At 38.9% G+C, this 17,774-nt stretch overlaps 1 protein-coding gene across 1 annotated transcript in view; it reads left to right on the top strand.

Moving 5' to 3' along the window:
• MSH2 (mutS homolog 2) overlaps positions 1-17,531 on the top strand; it is a 46,313-nt gene extending 28,782 nt beyond the window's left edge. Inside the window, 10 exon segments of the mRNA XM_040060132.2 lie at positions 580-689; positions 2,693-2,816; positions 3,866-4,016; positions 7,881-7,978; positions 9,011-9,256; positions 10,786-10,990; positions 11,376-11,623; positions 14,999-15,171; positions 17,158-17,197; positions 17,200-17,531. Coding sequence (XP_039916066.1) covers positions 580-689; positions 2,693-2,816; positions 3,866-4,016; positions 7,881-7,978; positions 9,011-9,256; positions 10,786-10,990; positions 11,376-11,623; positions 14,999-15,171; positions 17,158-17,197; positions 17,200-17,327 — 1,523 coding nt within the window. The 3' untranslated portion in view covers positions 17,328-17,531.
• Positions 17,532-17,774: the final 243 nt, after the last annotated feature.

Genomic DNA, 17,774 nt, shown 5'->3' with positions numbered 1-17,774 from the left:
ACTAGGTTGCTACAGAGTATCTCTGTTAATTTTGATGGCTTCCTGTCTAGTGGAAAGAAAGTGACTGTAAAGATATATAATGTAATATAATATAATATGTGGGTTTTTTGTGGAAAACAAAAGCAGGTAACACACACTTCAGTTGCTATGTCCATATTGTAATTACCAAATATTCCCAGTATTAGGTAATAATTTATTAAGAAGAATTAAAAACTGTGAGTGTGGATGATAAGACCTACATTTTTTGCAGAAGGCATGTCAACATTTTATGAGCGAGTCTTGGTAATATTCAGACAGCAGGTTTGCTTTTATACTTTTGTGTGTAGTTTTGCTCATAGTAGAAGGGAATTAATACCCCCAGTTATGGACAAAGATGACAGAATAGGTACAAGCTTAATCAGAATGTAGATGGGATAATGCCAATTTTAGAAAAAGGTACATGTGATTTAGTGGAATAGTCATAGCTCATCTTTGTAAAAATTACCAGCTGTGCAATTGTGTTGTTTATATTGGATAAGTGAATTCTGGTAAATTTGTGGGGGTTTGTGAATGATAATTTTTCTCATTTGCTTGTAACAGGAACTCACCAGATGTTGTTGTTGGCTGTATTTATAACACCTCTTACTGATATCTGCTCTGACTTCTCAAAGTTTCTGGAGATGATAGAAACGACATTGGACATGGAAAAGGTATGAAATGTTGTGTGGGTGGGGTTTACTCAGCAATTAAAGTTTCTTATTGAGTTTTGCAATCTACTTCATATGCAGTAAATTTAAGTGATCATCTATATTAAGTAGCTAGTGATAATTTAGCTGTGAAATATATGAAGACCATTATTAGTGTATCAGGGTACTCAACAGGATATCCACTCACTATCTGAAGTATCACTATCTAGCTAGTGGAAAAATGCTTTCGGTGCATTGATGCTATAGACCTGAAACTATTTTTTAAAGATCTCATCAGTATTAAAAGTGGAGAAGTAATTTTGTCATTTCTCTACTACTTTGTATTTTTAAAGTTACAGTGATACATTTCAAATCTAGAATGTAACCAGGGTGTGTTTATTTCTTGGGGAGTCTTTTAGAGTGGGGGTTTTTGGTGTTTTGTTTGTTTGTTTGTTTGTTTGTTTTTTTAAACCAGGGATTAGGATTATCCTGAGTGAAGGTCTCAGCTGACTGTAGAAATAAGAAAACTCCCTAAACACTTGCCAGACATAGTACTAAGGGCTGTTTGTTGAACTCGTGAAAACTGCAGTGGCTTTAAATTTTTGAACATGCATACTTTTCTCCAAAAGCAGGAACACGGTGTTTTCTTTCTTTGTATTGTGTTGTGCATCCATCAACTGCATTTTACTGTTTATGGAAAGACTTGTTTGATTGACATGTTGCTGTAATTTGTGATGTATGGTAATGAAGAAATTTATAGCTTTATACAGTTACAGACCATCTGTTGATGCAGTTTATGTGCCCTGGGACTCTGTTTTCTGTAAAACTAACAGCTGCTTAAGCCTTCACCCTTCATAGTCCAGCTCTTCAAATTTCTTTTCAGGTTCTACTTTAAAAATGTTTTGTTGTCCTTCTAAACAGAATAACAAGTCAGTTATTTTTAGTCAAATCCCATAGAATCTGGCATGCTGGATTTGGTTTTTCTCCCCTCTGCAAGGTACTGGAAAATGTCTACAGATAAGCCAACACTGGTTGTTGTTGTTCCTATGAATATTAGAATTTGAACTTTGACTTGAAATTCCTCTTGGATTTTAAGGGAGTTCAAATAAAATACGCAGCTCTATTTTGAGTGCAATTGAAGGACAGGTTGTCATAGCAACTAAATTATGTCAATAATCCATTCTAATATAAAAAGAAACATCTAAGTTCAAAAAGCGTGGGATATGGTTATTCATTTACCTAGCTGTAATAAAAGTTGAGAAATTGTCACTTCCATTCCTGTTTATCACAGAATCATAAGGGGCTTTGAAAAACCATGTACTTCAACCTCCTCCTCAAGTCAGGGCAACTTCAAAGTTTGGTGGTGCTTTTGGTACATAGCCACCTGGCAGTGGAAGCAGAGGGAAGAGAGAGAAAAAAGACGAAATACAACATGCTTCATCCTTGCCTGTGAAAATGTTAGGCTTAGAAGGAACCGTATCTGCTTTTTAACTCAAGAGCTGGGTTGAAATTGGTAGGAATGTTGCTGATACTATGTAGGTTCCTTCCTAAACCTCTAGAGTCTCTTTTGGGGCAGAAATTACTGTTTCAGAAACTTCAGTTTCCAGCAGCTTCTTGCTTTGAAACACCCCCTGCTTTTACACTGTCTTGGTTACCTGCCTAAGTCCAGGGTAGCAGACAGATTATGTACATGACAATTTCATTCCCTCTGACTTCCCTTTTTGCCCTGCCTACTGCTCTGCTATTTGTTTCTAAATACATGTGCAGACAACTCCATTTCAGCAGAAAGGAGTCTGTTAAATTGGTATATTTTGCTTCTGTGAAGTATATTATCTGAGAAAACAAGTATTTGAGATGTATTTGTTTTGCAGTTGAACCAGACACCAACTATCAGAAACAACATTATATATATATAAAAAATTGAGTGAATTATTAAGTAAATTAATTTTACTATGTATGATAAGGGAGTTGATTTTTTTTTAATTGCCTATGTTCATATATATTTTTTTCTTGTTATTTTTCTCTAGGTGGAGAATCACGAATTTCTTGTCAAGGCTTCTTTTGATCCTAATTTAACAGAATTGAGAGAGAAGATGAATGAACTGGAAGAAAAAATGCAGTCCATACTAAAGACTGCAGCCAAAGAACTAGGTAGCATTTGGAACTGCCTTTGATTCGTGTCTCCTTTGTAAAATGTTTACCAGTCAGGTGATGAAAACTGGTACAAAGGAGTTAATGCAAACATCCTTTAACCCTTTATTGTATTATTGAGTTGGACTCTCTTTGCTTGTTGCAGTACAAGCGGTTGAAAACAGAGGGATTTTTGGTTTATAACTTGGCCTTTTTTTTTTTAAACAGCATTCCAAAATATTTCAGAAATTATCATATATGTTGCAGAATCCATTTTGTAGAACTGTAACTCACCCGACTCTTGGTTAAGTCTAGTTCTAGTTTTAGTTCTAGTTTTACACTCTTTGAGAACCTGCACTGAGACTTTTTTCCCCCCTTTATGCATTATCCTGACTGTCCCTTCAGTTTTCTTTTGGTGCTCCTGCAAAATGTAATTCTTAAGCAAATGAGACGTTTAAAGAGTTGATTATCCTATGCGGAAAATTCTATGTGCAGCTGATGAGTCGGGCACTGAAAGAGCAACTTTAGGAAAAAGCCACCAAATTTTAATTCAAATACGTCAAGAAAAATTGGCAATGCTATACTTATTTCAGGTTACGCCTGTAAGAGCTTGCTTTTTTTTTTTTTTGTCTTCAATTTTTTTAGTGTAAAGATGATACCTGGATGAGAAGAAGGAAAGCCAGGATTGTGTAGGGATGGAATGAGAAATCTTGTAACAGAACTATGTGTTAGTAGAAGGTTCCTAGGAGTACAGGTGCTGTGCTAACAGCAGCAATGCAGAGTGTCCTTGCATTTTTCACTTTCCTGGAGAATTCATAGCAATACAGTAATTGTGAACCTGATTTGAATATGCAGTTTGAGAGCATTTCAAAGTAAGAGCAGAGAATGAATCCATATATTTGTGTTCAGTCTGGGTATTTCTCATACCTGTAACCAAAGCAAGTCTACTGAATTAGGTCTTGTAAGTGAGGCTAAATCGTGGGAACTGTGGGTGAGTGAGCAGGAATGGCACAGGCTGCAGGATTTGTGACACTACAACCGGTTTATTTTTCTTTCTTTTTATCTGAAAGGTTTGGAAGCTGGCAAAAGTATCAAACTGGAGACAAATTCACAATTTGGACATCACTTTAGGGTAACTTGTAAGGAGGAAAAAGCTCTCCGTAACAATTCAAAATACGCAATCATTGATACGCAGAAGAATGGTGTGAAATTTACTAACAGGTATGAGATGATATTGGTAGTTTAAGCCTGTTCTGAAAGTAATAGAATTGTTCCTAATGATGCTGATAAACTAAAATCCCTACATCTTGAATGGCATAATCTCAACTTTTTAATTGGCTCATAGATTGAGATATTGAGCAGGACTGGCATAGAGTTGATGTGAAAAGCTGCATTCCCCATTTACGTTGCCAACTGTTATCTATTTTTGGTCCTTTGACTTGGGCTAATTTCTCTGTTTTAGCTGCAGCAAGTATCATAATTGCTTTTACTGTGAGTGTTTATACAGACACAATCTGCAGTAGGGAAAGAGCTATTTATGTTTATCACCAAACGTGGCATGCAGAATTTTGTTGATTACCTTTTTTTTCCCCTTTGTTCTAAATCCTAATTTCTGTTAGTACTGTGTATTGAACTTTTAATTCTGTGGCTCTTTTGTTTGAGCTGTTAAAAAATTTAAGTCTTCAGGCTAATCGCACTGAGACTGTTTCAGTGTGTCCTTGTCTGGACAGCAGCTCTGACACATATCAGCTGAAAAGTCTGGTTTTTTTTTTTTTTTTTTCTGAAGTTTAGCTCTTTCAGAGCATTTTAGCAGGAGCAAGGCTGCATCAGTCATTAGATGTTTGTTGTTAAGTGTTTTTACACAGAGCAAACAAAGTAGAAAGTTGCATGTGCAGAATTAGGTAATAACTTAGGTTGAAGGCTACTCCTTATCCCTCACTCAAAGCAGATGCACCTTGGAAATTAGATCCTATCTCAAGCTTGAGATGGGGTAGCCCAAGGCTTTGCCCAAGTGCCCGTCCTCTAAGTATCCTTCACAGCCTCATGGGGCACCAGTTCTAGTGCTGAATTACTGTTTAGATCTGATCAGGAAAGTCTTCATAATGAGAATTTTCCTTGCAGAAACTTGGGATCTTAGGATCTCATTCTTTTGCTCTGCAGCTCCAAGAAGAGTCTGTTGCCTCTTCCTTCCAGGCTGAACTCAGATTCTCTCCGCCTGGGCAGGCATCTCTCTCAGCCTTGTCCCTTGTGTGCTGCGTGCTCCAGCTCTGTACCTTTGTGATGACCGTCTGCTCCAGGTTCAATGTTGGGAAGACAAAACCCAAAACCAGAGATGTTGTCTCAGGAGTGCCGAGTAGAGGGGAAGAATTACTTCCCTCAACATGCTGGGTGCACTCTAGATAGGGCAGCCAGCATGGGCTTGGCCTTTTCTGCCTCAGAGGCACACTGCTGGCTTGTGTTCTGGTCCACTGGGGGTGATGGGGCAGTCGCTGGTTTCTGTTCATCTCACTTCCATAGTTACCAATCCTTACCTTTGAAAAGGAGGGCAAACATACCGGTTCACACCAGCCAATATGTTGGTGGATTTTGCAACAATATACTCAGATGAACAATGTGTAAACCTTAATTGCACTTTGTTTCAACATTCACTCAGAGGATATTTTTTAAAAACATCTCTGAAATGTAAAACAGCCCTTTCTGGTTCTAAATACTGAATCTAAATGTATGATGAAATTAGGCTTTTCTGTAGCTGAGAAGATGTACTTAGAACTTGTACTGTGTCATCTGTTACTTTCCCTTAGTGAAGCAGCCCATGCATCACTAATAAAAAAGACTTCACTGTGCTTAGTTAAGTTATAGTTGCTTCTGTAGGTGGTATTAGAAGCACAAGACTGACTTCTGCCTATAGTGTGGGCACACTACTTGGGTGTGTTTCTTATTCAGTCTTGCAGACTCTTGTTCTTTGTTTAGGAGACAAGCTTGAGAAGAATAAAAACTTGTTTAAACTCTTGTCTTTATTTCAGCTTACCTTATGTCATAGTTTTAATTTCGAAACTGGGCAGAAACACTAATTAATGTAGTGGTTTCACGTTCACTAAATTCTGGTCTTAGTACTTACTCTTTCTGTGGGAGAGAGACTAGGAGAAAAACAAAGCAGGCTCAACCTTAAAATTAACCAATAGTTTTATTAACACACACTAAAAGAATAGAAAAAAGAAAGTTGGGAAAAAACCTAAAACAGAATGAAACTTCAAAAACACTTTTCCCTCCTCTTACAAACTGTTCACTTTCCTACAAAACAACATAAAGAGACAAAACTTGTAGTTTTCAGTCAGTTTCACTATTTGACTATAGTCTTTCCTCAATTCTTTAGGGGAAGGGTCTCTCTTAGAGTCATGGATCCCACTGACAACTTAGAACAGTTCTCTTGTGGGTTTTAAACTGTCACAAAAACAACCGCCCGGAGAAACCTGCCTTTGTGACCCTTCTTATTAGCAGGTTCCCAAGCTGCTTATGGGTCATGGGTCTTAGACTTTTGCATACTGGGGTGTCAGCTTTTAAAGATGAATAACTAAAGGCAAGGGATTCTTCATCTGAAGCAACAGAAATACCTTCTCACTTCTTCACTGGCACAGGGGGCTTCTCATCTTTATCTCTGTTCAAGCATCTTATAGGATTAATATTACTTAGTCCATCACAAACACCTTTGCTCAAATCCACACACAAATCTAAACAATCATCTCCCCAAATGCATATCTTTCCCATGATTTAAAGGAATGATTTAAATATAGAGTTCATTTCCATGGCTCAAGTAAGAATGGAACAACCAACTCTTCAACCCTCTGTCCCAGTAGTCTTTTCACTCTCACTCTACTGACTTCATGCTGTTTTTTTTTTTTTATGTTCACACTGTCCCTTTCTTTTCTCTTTCAGAGAAGGGCCAAGCCCCAGAAGTTTCATGTTGCCAGGAAAGGGTTAAATCTGCCCAGAGTCCCTTCTCTCTCTCTGTAGCTCATGGTGTTAGATGTTCAAGGCCGAGCTGATGAGAGAGGAAGAACTCACACAGAAACATCAGAGATCAGAGCACCCGGGCAGTCTGAAATCACAAAAAAACCCCAGGCAGGATGATAAATGCCTTCTCAGCCCACCCCTCGGTGTAAATCGGGGTGGCCTCAGCCCAAATGGTGCCCATAGCTCTTATCAGGGCCCAGCAGAGATCTCTCCCTGCTCCAGGGAAGTATGGAGAAAGTAGTTGCTGTAAAGCTGCAACCTCTCCTTCCCCCCCGCTCCCCCCACGCAGGAGCCGATGGAATCCGGCCAGGCCTCAGGCCGGCTCCCATTCCCCAAAAGGGGGGAGCAGCAGGCCCAGCTCGATGTTGCCTGTCTCTCTCTGGCCAAAGGAAAGAAAGAAAAAGACCCACCTACAGGAAATCAAGGGGTTTTATATGGTACTTCCCAAAGCTGTAGCAAACAATTCTCAGTGGTCAGAACAGATGCCAGTATTCCAACTAACCCTCTGGTAGGTCTTTGTCCTTTCTAAAGCAATTCCCAGGTCCTACCTCGAGAATTATTCTACATTCTTCTATAACTAAAAAACCAATCTTACTAACCCATGACACCTTAGTTTGAAGACGAGAACCTGTTCATTGTAACAGTAATTAACTTACGTTTTTTCTAAATGAAAGAAGTCAATACCTTCAGATCTGATAACCCTGTTGTAGGACTTTGGGCTAATTACACAGTTGCTTAGCAGCAAAATCAGCAAAATAGCCAGAAATTCAGTTTTAAGAGTCAGTCCTTATCATATAGCAGCTCTATAACAAACATAGATGTTTTTAAGAGTCCTGTGTTGATGCTAAAATTTCTGTTTTGGCCGTTATGGGTGATCTTAAACTTGGAATTAATCTTGAAGCTGTCTTGGTGTGAATGAATTGTAGGTCAGTTGCTTTGTGGTCTTTGTGCTGAACCTTGCTGTTAAAACACATAGTGTTACTTACTATTGACTCAGATGAGGAGGCCAAAATTTTGGCATTGTAGGTGAAGGCAAAACATCACAGCTTCTAAATGCTCTTGTTTTGTTCACAGCAAGCTGAGCGCCATCAATGATGAATATATAAGGAACAGGGAAGATTATGAAGAGGCTCAGGATGCAATTGTTAAGGAAATCATTAACATTGCTTCAGGTGAATATGTCACTGTTGATGTGTGTCACAGTCTGGAGTGCTGGGAGGACTTGTTGTTTCTTTGAGGGTCTTTTACAGAGACAAACTGTAATACTGCCCAAAGAATTAGTGTGAAAAGTGAGGTGTGGCTTTCAGACAGCTGTTGAAAGTTTGAAATATGAATCGTTTTCTGTCGCCAGACCCTTTCCTGGGATTGCTGCAGATGTGCAGTGATGAGGTGTGTGCAAATGCTAATCCCATAACAGGAACAAAAATAAGGCCATAAAGGCCACATTTATCTTCCATCTACCTCCCTGGCTCTGGGCATCTTCACCCAAACAACAGAAGAGGTAAAGGACAACAAGAGAACTGAAGGAGTGGGATCTGAGGTCTAAGAACATTGATATGCAATATAAGTTAGTTATTGTTTATATGGTAGTAAAAGTTCTTGGTTTCCTAAGTTATTTCCATATATTTTGCTTCAAGATTGCCTACTTACAGGGCATTCTTTACTATCCATCACCAAAAGTAGAAGAAACACTGGGGAATTTGGGCTGTAGACTCCAGTCCGTCATCCCTTTCACTGAAGAAAACCAAACACCAAAACTGAAAAAGCTGTTGCTGGTGATGCTGGTGTCTAGCCTGGTGTCACAGGCACTATATGTGACAGACCTCTCCCTCCCGTCCTTGACACAAACACAGATGGCTGCTGTGTCTGAACTGTCTGTGCTGTGTCTCTGGTGTCTTTGCTTGCACGAGCGGCAGAATGCAGTGTATTAGTCAGGAAGGAAACTTACTGGATTTCCAGCTGAGGGAAAATAATCAACATGGCCTCACCTCCTTTTCTTGGTCTGAAGAAGTCTCCATGGTATTCAAGGTGTGGGAACTTAGGGATTGCATCCTAGACTCTCCCAGGAGGTGCCTTTCATCTTGAAGAAAATTGTTACTGCAGATGAATTAACTTGATGGACTCAGTAGAGGCTTCAAGGTACCTTCTCAGCAAGAGCGGAATAGCTAATGGCGTTGAATTTGTATCTCCTCAATGCCAACCAGGTTATGCAGAGCCCATTCAGACGATGAATGATGTGATAGCTCAGCTGGATGCCATTGTCAGCTTTGCCCACGTGTCAAACGGAGCGCCGGTGCCCTACGTGCGGCCCGTCGTTCTGGAGAAGGGACAGGGCAGGATCGTGCTGAAGGGTGCCAGGCATCCCTGCATCGAAGTGCAGGATGAGGTGGCCTTCATCCCCAATGACGTTACATTTGAGAAGGGCAAGCAGATGTTCCACATTATTACCGGTAAATATTTCTGTCCTCTTTTTCATTTGGTATTTGCTTTATAAATGTCTCGAGTATTTCCAATAATGATGTCTTTTTAAAAAGAAAAAACAAACCAGCTACAAGCAAAGCAAGTCAGCAACTTTGTAAAATTCTGTCAAAACAACTTCTCTCATCAAGGGCGAGCAGCTACCGAGTTACTCACCTTTCTCCATGGGGAATAAGATTTAGCTCTGGAAAAGAAGGGAGGGTATTTGTAAGCTATTATTTATTGCTATTATTGATTATATATATATACTTTTTTTTTTTTTTTTTAAGGGTCCGCAACGTTCATGTGAAATGTTACCTTTTACTGTGGATATTCTACATGTTTCTGTACTTACAGTCATATTTCTCATCATTCAAACGAATAGAAATGGAATTGGTTATTGTGATTTTAGTTGTAGTGCACTGTTTGGAGAAGGTGATCGTTAATTTACGAAGAGTCTTTTGTGAAGAAAAGAGAGGCTGCTGGGACAGTAGAAAATTAAAACTTAGTCCTTCCTTAAGGCCCTAGTGAATGTAACTCCACAAGCCAGGCAACCTTAGGAGCTGGAAAGCCTGACCCTGCTGAAGTGATTTGGAAAATTCTACTAGGCATCAACTGTACTCTAGCCACATTTTTGTCGGCAAGATTTTAAGCAGCCTCTTTGTTAGTGTTTTCTTTGTGTTAAAGTTGATTTTAAATGCAAATCGTGATTCAATGACTGTACCATTTTTTACCCTTTTCTCTGGTGTAATTAAGATAATTTTACTACACGCAAAAACATTTTTAGTGTTTATAGATTTAATTGAATCTTAATTTCCATCCAGATGTCCTTAACATACGTTCTGAGTAGCAAAGATCTGAAATTAGAGAATGATTAATGAGCACTTCTAGCATAATCAAAAAGAAAAAATGAAAATCTGAATAAATGCATGGTAACACGCTTCTTTTTCTGGTTAGCAAAAGCGTAACATTGATTTTAATGATCGGTTTTCTGGATAATACATTTTATTTCATTTGTACTTCAGTTACAATTAACTGCTTAATATCTGGGTTTGCTGATCCTGAGTCCCCCATTAGCTTGCACCCACTCTGTAACTAAGCTGTTTCATTTTTACAGAGCAATTTTAATAGCTGTTTGAGGTGAAAACAAATTATTAAAATTCTTAAGCCGAAATAAATACTGATTATTTTTAATTTAAAGCTTGTTAGTTTTAGGTATGAACACCTTTTAGATGATTGCTTATACTTTTGAAAAGTCACGAAACTGGCGAAGGCCCCTAATGTTTTGTGTTCACCTTTATTTTGAAAAAGGAGCATTCAGTAAGACAAACAAGGAAGCTTTGTTAGCCCTGGAGCCACTTGTTGCACCTGTTAGACAAGTTTGTTGCTCTTTTCTGGCAAGAGAGTAAGAAGTTTAAACCCTCTTTGTTTTAACTTAGAGCTTGTTCTCCTTTAAAAGAACTGTTGAATTGTAAAAAGATTATGCTTTTTAAGTTATTTTTTTGGAAATTTTCTTCTTTAGGCCCTAACATGGGGGGAAAATCAACATACATCCGACAGACAGGCGTGATTGTTCTTATGGCCCAAATTGGGTGTTTTGTGCCGTGTGAGTCCGCAGAAATAACCATTGTGGATTGTATCCTGGCTCGAGTGGGAGCAGGAGACAGCCAGCTGAAAGGAGTGTCTACTTTCATGGCTGAAATGCTGGAAACTGCCTCAATCCTTAGGCAAGTCTTGTGCTTTTGTTTGATTGTGTTGGTCTGGGTCGATGGGAAAGGAGGCGTTCTAAGAGGGATGCATTTAAGATTTTGCTTTTGTGGGGGATCTTAGTGGAGAATCTCAAGTTCCTTTTAGCTGGTATATAAGTTCTTGAGGTAGGCTTCTGTTTATTCCAGTGGTCAATACAGAGTTGCTACCAAGAGGCCAAAGTCTAAATGGGACCAAGAACCTAATTTGGAATGATCTGTGTGATGCTGTGTCTCCATTATGTTTGTAAATAAGAAGAGTCTTTTGCCTCTTCTATGCTCTGCATCCACAGCATAATTTGTGATACTCCAATATCCAGAGTTCATGCTGTTACCAAAACGGTAACAAATGCTCTTGTGCTTTTAGGACAGCAACTGAAAACTCCCTGATAATCATTGATGAGCTGGGAAGAGGAACTTCTACCTACGATGGCTTTGGCTTAGCATGGGCCATCTCAGAATACATTGCCAGCAAAATCTGTGGGTTTGCCATGTTTGCTACACACTTTCATGAGCTCACAGCGCTTGCTGACCAAGTGCCAACAGTAAATAACCTCCATGTCACGGCTCTGACCAGCGATGACACACTGACGATGCTTTATCGTGTCAAGGAAGGTAAGACCGGGTCTCAACTTCATTTTGCCCTGAGAGAGAAAAATTTTAATGGAAAAAACTCCCCCCAAAATCCTTGTCATACTCCAGACTTGGGGTTTATAATATATATATTCTTCTCCATCCATAGACGCTGTGTGACAGGAGCTCTGTCCGTGTTTGAACACAGTAGGTGATGATGTTGATGATTATTTCTTAAACTTTCTAGACTATTTCTGCCACTCAAGTTGATGATTTTGTGTTGCTCCCTTTTTCTTTTTTAAAGACAGAGAGAAGGGTTCCAGAAGGTTATTCTGTGTTTTCCTAAAACAGCCAGTTTAACCTGCTGATGGAAGAGACATTTCTTAAACTGTTCTTTTAAAAGAAATTAGTGCACCTTTTATGTGCTGATGGTTTTTAATAATGTCTATTTCATTGTAATAAGGCTTGAGTCTTACATTGTCCAATTCATACAGTAATTTGATGTAGGAAAAATTATATGGGTAGTTTTTAGCAAATGGCATCATAATGAAACAACAACTAGCTTGTTTTGTTAGTATAAGATCAGTTAGATGTATTTAATTAAAGTCTTTTAGTGGATCCAGTTATTCCTTTTAGTATTAAATAAAACAATTTTTAATTAGGCATAAATTTCATCTATTCCTCCTGCTTCTCTATATCCCCCCATCATATGTTTTTGCTCCCTTCTGCAGGAGCCTGTATTTATTGCTAATTAAAGCAGAACTGTAACTGTGGCTTGCAAGGTGTGCCCATTTATGACATTCTGTTTAGTTGTGAACTCTACAGTAATTTTGGATTGTTCTCACTAGAGCATTTCAGTCCGATTGGCAACCTCTAGCCTGAGATTTTGATTTAAAATGTGGGCAGAGTACTCCTTACTCTGTGTACCTCTTTGATTTTTCCCTTCTGAGTTCTACAACAAAGGAATGAGTTAGATAACACTCGAGTGGGTAGAACAGGGTTACTGCAGAACACTGGCTATCCTGGATCTGGTACCTTGCTGGTTTTACTCCTATGACATTGCCAATTGGCTGTGTCTTACTCATTTCTTCCAGTTTTAAATCCATGGAAATACTTCATTTCTTGACCTTAGATTACATGTATGACCACTTCTAATTTTGTGTTCCACTCTGGCTATAATCTTGCAGTTAGGTTTTGGGTACTTTTCTGTAAAGCTTGCAGGGCTGCTCTGAGCAAAGGGAGTCACAGCAGGAGCAGTACTGCTCTCCTCTGGTTTTGCTGAGAGTCTACTGAAAGCTGGGTGGATTAGCTCTGTCTGCCACAGCCCTAAACCTTTAAACTCTGTGTCCTTGTCCTTTGAGATCTTTATTCCTTAGAAGTGGGTTCTGTGGGTGCATTTTCCTAGGGAATTCCCAGTTTTTGCTTGAATATTACTCCAGATTGCTGTGGCCCTCGTTCCCAGCTGGTCCCAGTGGAGAGGAGGTGTCTGGTTCTTTCCTAGTTTGCTGTTCCCCATCTTCTCCCAGCACATGTTGAGCTCCTTCCACAAAGTGAAGGTTCATAGCCTGTGGAATGTGTAGCTCAAGTTGATGCTTAAAAGGTGATTTAGTATGGCATTGGAACTGAAGAAAAATAGTCATAAACTGCTGCAAGTGTACATGGTTTTGGTGCAGCAAGAGATGGTGATGTACACAATGTGCAAACAAGCCATCTTTAGGTGCCTTACTTTGAGCACTGTTGGTTGGGGAGGGAATCAATATACACTGTATCAAAACCTTCTACATCCTTTGGAACAGCGGCTGGTACAATAAAACCCCCTAATATTCCCCAGACAGTTGGGTGAGTGCTCTTTCTTCAACTCACTCCTTTTGTTTTTAAAACCTACATTAATTCAGCCATTCTGGTTGTCATAAAAACTGTAGAAGCCCAGTTTCATATTTTTCTTAAATCAGTTTTGCCATTTTTAGTCATACACATCTTTTCTTTGTACGTGCAATGTCTTTTCATTCCATCCATTTTCTTGGAAGTGGTATTGAGCACGGAGACACAACATTTTTTAGCTATTTACTTAAATCTCTGTCAGAGGAGATAGAACACTATGAAATCTTCTTCTTTAAATACCTGGTTTCCAATCAGATATCCATCTTTCACCTAAGTTTTTGCATTTAGTGTTGTGCTCTTTCTCTTTTGGAATTGTTACATTGCTCCATCAGGGATGTGTGTGTAGGCAGCTCGGATACAGCTGTGTTTTGAAACAAATAACAGGTTTTGTGTCATTTGAAATGTAAAACTAAACCTGAAAAGCATGACAGGGAACTTTTATACAGTGTTTTCAACCATGTCTTCATGCTTCAAGAGTGACAAAATTGCTGGAAGAGGAGATACATGAAGTACTGTTCTCCGGGACTCTGCTCAGGATTCTCTGAGCTGAGAACTGAGTTAGCTCTGGGTTTGGGGAGAGGTGTCTTTTTAGTACAAAATCAAGGAGACTAATTTCTGCTTAAATGTGTTAATTTCTTTTAAAAACCTGAGAGATTACAGGGTTAATAAAACAGAAGAAGTCTAAATGCTAAGTTTTCCTTTGCCTATTCTTTAGTCACCCAGTATTTAATAGAAGATCAGTTAAAAAAAAAATAAACCTGTCATTTTGCAAGTGTAATTAATTTATTCTCCTTGCTGGAGAACAGAATTAAAAGGATGTAGTATATCTGTGGGAGGACAAATGGAATTATGATAATGTAAACAAATAAGAGTTTGATAGATTTTATCAGAGGGCTTTGATACTGAAGTGAAAATTGTTTTATATAACTGTGTAATAATTATGTATTCTGAGCAATTATGAGGACTTTTCTAAACAGGTTATAAACTGTATTAATTGAAGTAAGTGGTGAAGTAACAGTTGAAAGATTTTGATATAATTAAAGATGACCTCCTGGAGACTGAGGAATTAGTGGTACAGATGCAGAGGAGGAGAGATTGAGAATACATGTTTAATGTTTATCTATACACACACATATATGTATTATATGATATAGAGTAAATGTCAGACATACCTATTAAAACATACAAATTATTATATTATACAGACTGTGCTGAATACTTCAATAAAAATCATTGTTCATTTCATTCAAGTACTAGAGGGAAATTCTCTCTGCCTGAAGAGCTTTCCATTTCTTCTGTGAAGCACTTTGGAGCTCTGCAATTAGTTGCTCTTATAGAGCTTAATTAAATAAGATTATATTCTTTATTCTGTGTTACTGTTTTTAGTAGAAAAGGTAAAAGGGTGAGGCGAACCAAATAATGTCATGCACTTAATTCTTCAGATCAGAGAACTATTACAAGCATGTCCCTATAATCTCTGTGTAGCCATATTATCTTCTGAGAATTCTTAACTTGGGTTTTTTTCTGTGCATCCAGGTGTTTGTGACCAGAGTTTTGGAATACATGTAGCCGAGTTGGCGGCTTTCCCAAAACATGTGATAGAAAGTGCAAGAGAGAAAGCGTTGGAGCTGGAGGAGTTTCAAAACATTAGCAAGTCCAAGGGATCTGAAGGAGAACCACCAGCCAAGAAATTATACAGAGAAAGAGAGGTTTGCTATCAGAAATATATTTTTAAATTTGAATAGCTGAATCAAAATCGTTTAAGGATTCAGATTTCCCCAAAGTCCGAGGATAATTACCCATAATGTGTTTTTCTGTAACAAAATGGATTGGCCTACGATGGTTATTCGAGCTGTTCAGGGATAAGTGGGCTTGATTTAGATTAATTTCAAGTTAACGTAGTTATCTAAAAATGTAGATTTAAGATACAGCTTTGTTACAGTTGTGTAGAGTATTCTTGGCTCTGCAGTTGGGTCACACCTGGATTTGCTCCCCCTTATCTGAGTGTTCATTGGTGCCGAGTTCTTAGAGCCCGTGTGATCAGATCTGTTCACACCGGAGAAAACCTGAATCCCAGCCTTCTCCTTTGTGCCATTCCATGACCCATCAGAACTGTCACATCTCAGAAGCTGATGATGTCGAAGAAACACGGCAGTCAGCACCTGGAATGTCCGTTTTACTGGTGTCACAAATCAAAGTGTCTTCAAGAAGCTTCATTAGCAGGTTGTGTAAAGGAAAACAAAGGCTGCAGGAAGCTTTTACAGAATATCCTGTGTCATCCTGTTGCTGGATTATGAGTCCTGACAGTGGCATCTGTGGCAGCCTCCTGGGAAATCCACGTGCTGCTGCTTTGTGGTTTGCACTAGTTTTTGTCAGTGGCTGGGTCCTCCTTGCTGTGTGCACACAAACCTGCTTCCAAAGCTTAGTTCTGTGTCCCAGCAAGTCAGCCTGAAACTCCACAGCCTTCTGCACATTTATCTCCTTCTGGCAACCTCGATACTACTCCAGTGTATGAAAAGCCTTGAAATGTTAGTCCACATCCGAAACTCTTCCTGCATTTAGAAAGCCTTTGCTCTAGACAGAGGCTGTTAACCTGTTATTTCAGTTTCAGAGGTCAACCGCATTTGTTGTTCCTGGCTCAGTAAGTGGATCTGATGCTTTAGATGAGCGATCTCTGGTCTGTTCTGCTTTTTACTGCCAGAGGGCTTTCCCTCGAGCCACCTCAGTTTGCTCCACTGTTACCTTCCCCTGTGTCAGATATCATGGTGGAGGAGTTTTCAGATTAGTTGGACCTGGCTGCATGGTCCTAAGTTGGTGTAAATTAAATTGACACAGCAAACGCTTGTGACAAATACAGCATCAGGTTTTATTCCTGAGTGTTTCAGTAATAACATAATATTCCATAAACCCTCTAGGCAATAGAAATGGCAGAGCTTTACATGTCTCTCACCCAGAGAGTTTGTCTGCCTTGGTTAACGTGTGTAGAGGGAAAGGGTGCTATTAGTTTTTGGAAGTTTCTTGCCCTGAAACTACTGCATCAGTCTAAATGTTAAGAGGAAACTAAGTAAACTTTCTAGTAGAATTCTGCAGTGCAGAGAACTAGACAAACTTCCGCATTCTGGAACAATTGTTTCCAGTACAGGGATTCTGAATACTGTTCATTGCAATGTTTGTTCTTGCTATTCAAGTCAGACTGTTTAGAAGTTCCACTTGCCTGTTTGTGTAAAAGCATATGCATAAAGCTTAATTATCATCTGTTCTCCGTGGTGACGGCCACTCTGCAGTTGCTTGGTTACAATTTGTCCTTTCATTTGCATATTGAAACATTGCCTTTGGTTGACGGTACCTTCTAAAAGTAACTAGTTTGGGCAATTGGACCATTCTGGTGCTATTATTGCTGGCAGTCCTCACCTCATGTGGCTGCCACACTGGAATTAAATGTGGAATGCTTAAACGCTTGTATTTATGCTGATCAGCTGGTGCTTTTTGCTCATGCACTGAAAAAGAACTTCTGGTACCAGCATAAGTGGGTTTGTTCTGGTGTTCAGAACTTGATAGCAATGACAAAATAGCCATGATTTTTGCCCAGCACTGAGTTTCTGCTGATGAACAATACTTTGTAGCTATAGGGAATTAGGAAACACCTGCTTGCAATCTGAACATCTTTTCGTTTCTTTTCCTTCTCTCCATTTCAGGAAGGTGAAAAGATAATTCAGGATTTTCTTTGTCAAGTGAAAGCATGCCCCTGACAGATATGTCAGAAGAAGACATCAAAGTCAAGTTGAAACAGCTGAGAAATGATGTGCTGGCAAAGAACAACAGTTTTGTGAATGAAATAATTTCTCGAGCGAAAGTTACATCGTGAAGGTGCAAGAACAGGATACTATCAGCTCTTGAAGCGTATTTTGTATCAAAGGAACTATAATTTTCTTGTCTTGTAGCTTTTATACTTTATGATACTTGTACTGATTTATGTAGGGGTTTTTTTTTTTGATTGTAATTATTTTGTAAAAAAATCTGAGCACATTACGTGCCAGATTCCTGCTTTAGTTGGGATGATTTTTTTTCCTTCTAAAAGTTTGCAATAAAATGGTTTTTTATATTGAGAGATATTGACTGCACAAACAAATGTGTAATACTTTACCAGAAGCGTGCTAGAAAGCCTCACAGCTGAGGTGTCAAACAATTGTCAGAGCCTTGGAAAGCAGCAGGTGCGTACACAAAAATCTTTGCCCTAGACCATGATTCTTTTTTGTGTGATGCAATTATATAATTAATTCACTGAAGATTTAGTAATGTTTTGTTAGTGCTC

Source organism: Hirundo rustica, chromosome 3 (assembly GCF_015227805.2).
Source record: "Hirundo rustica isolate bHirRus1 chromosome 3, bHirRus1.pri.v3, whole genome shotgun sequence".
NCBI lineage: Eukaryota > Metazoa > Chordata > Aves > Passeriformes > Hirundinidae > Hirundo > Hirundo rustica.
The sequence above is the reverse complement of the archived record's forward strand: the minus strand, read 5'-3'. Positions and strand labels throughout refer to the sequence as shown.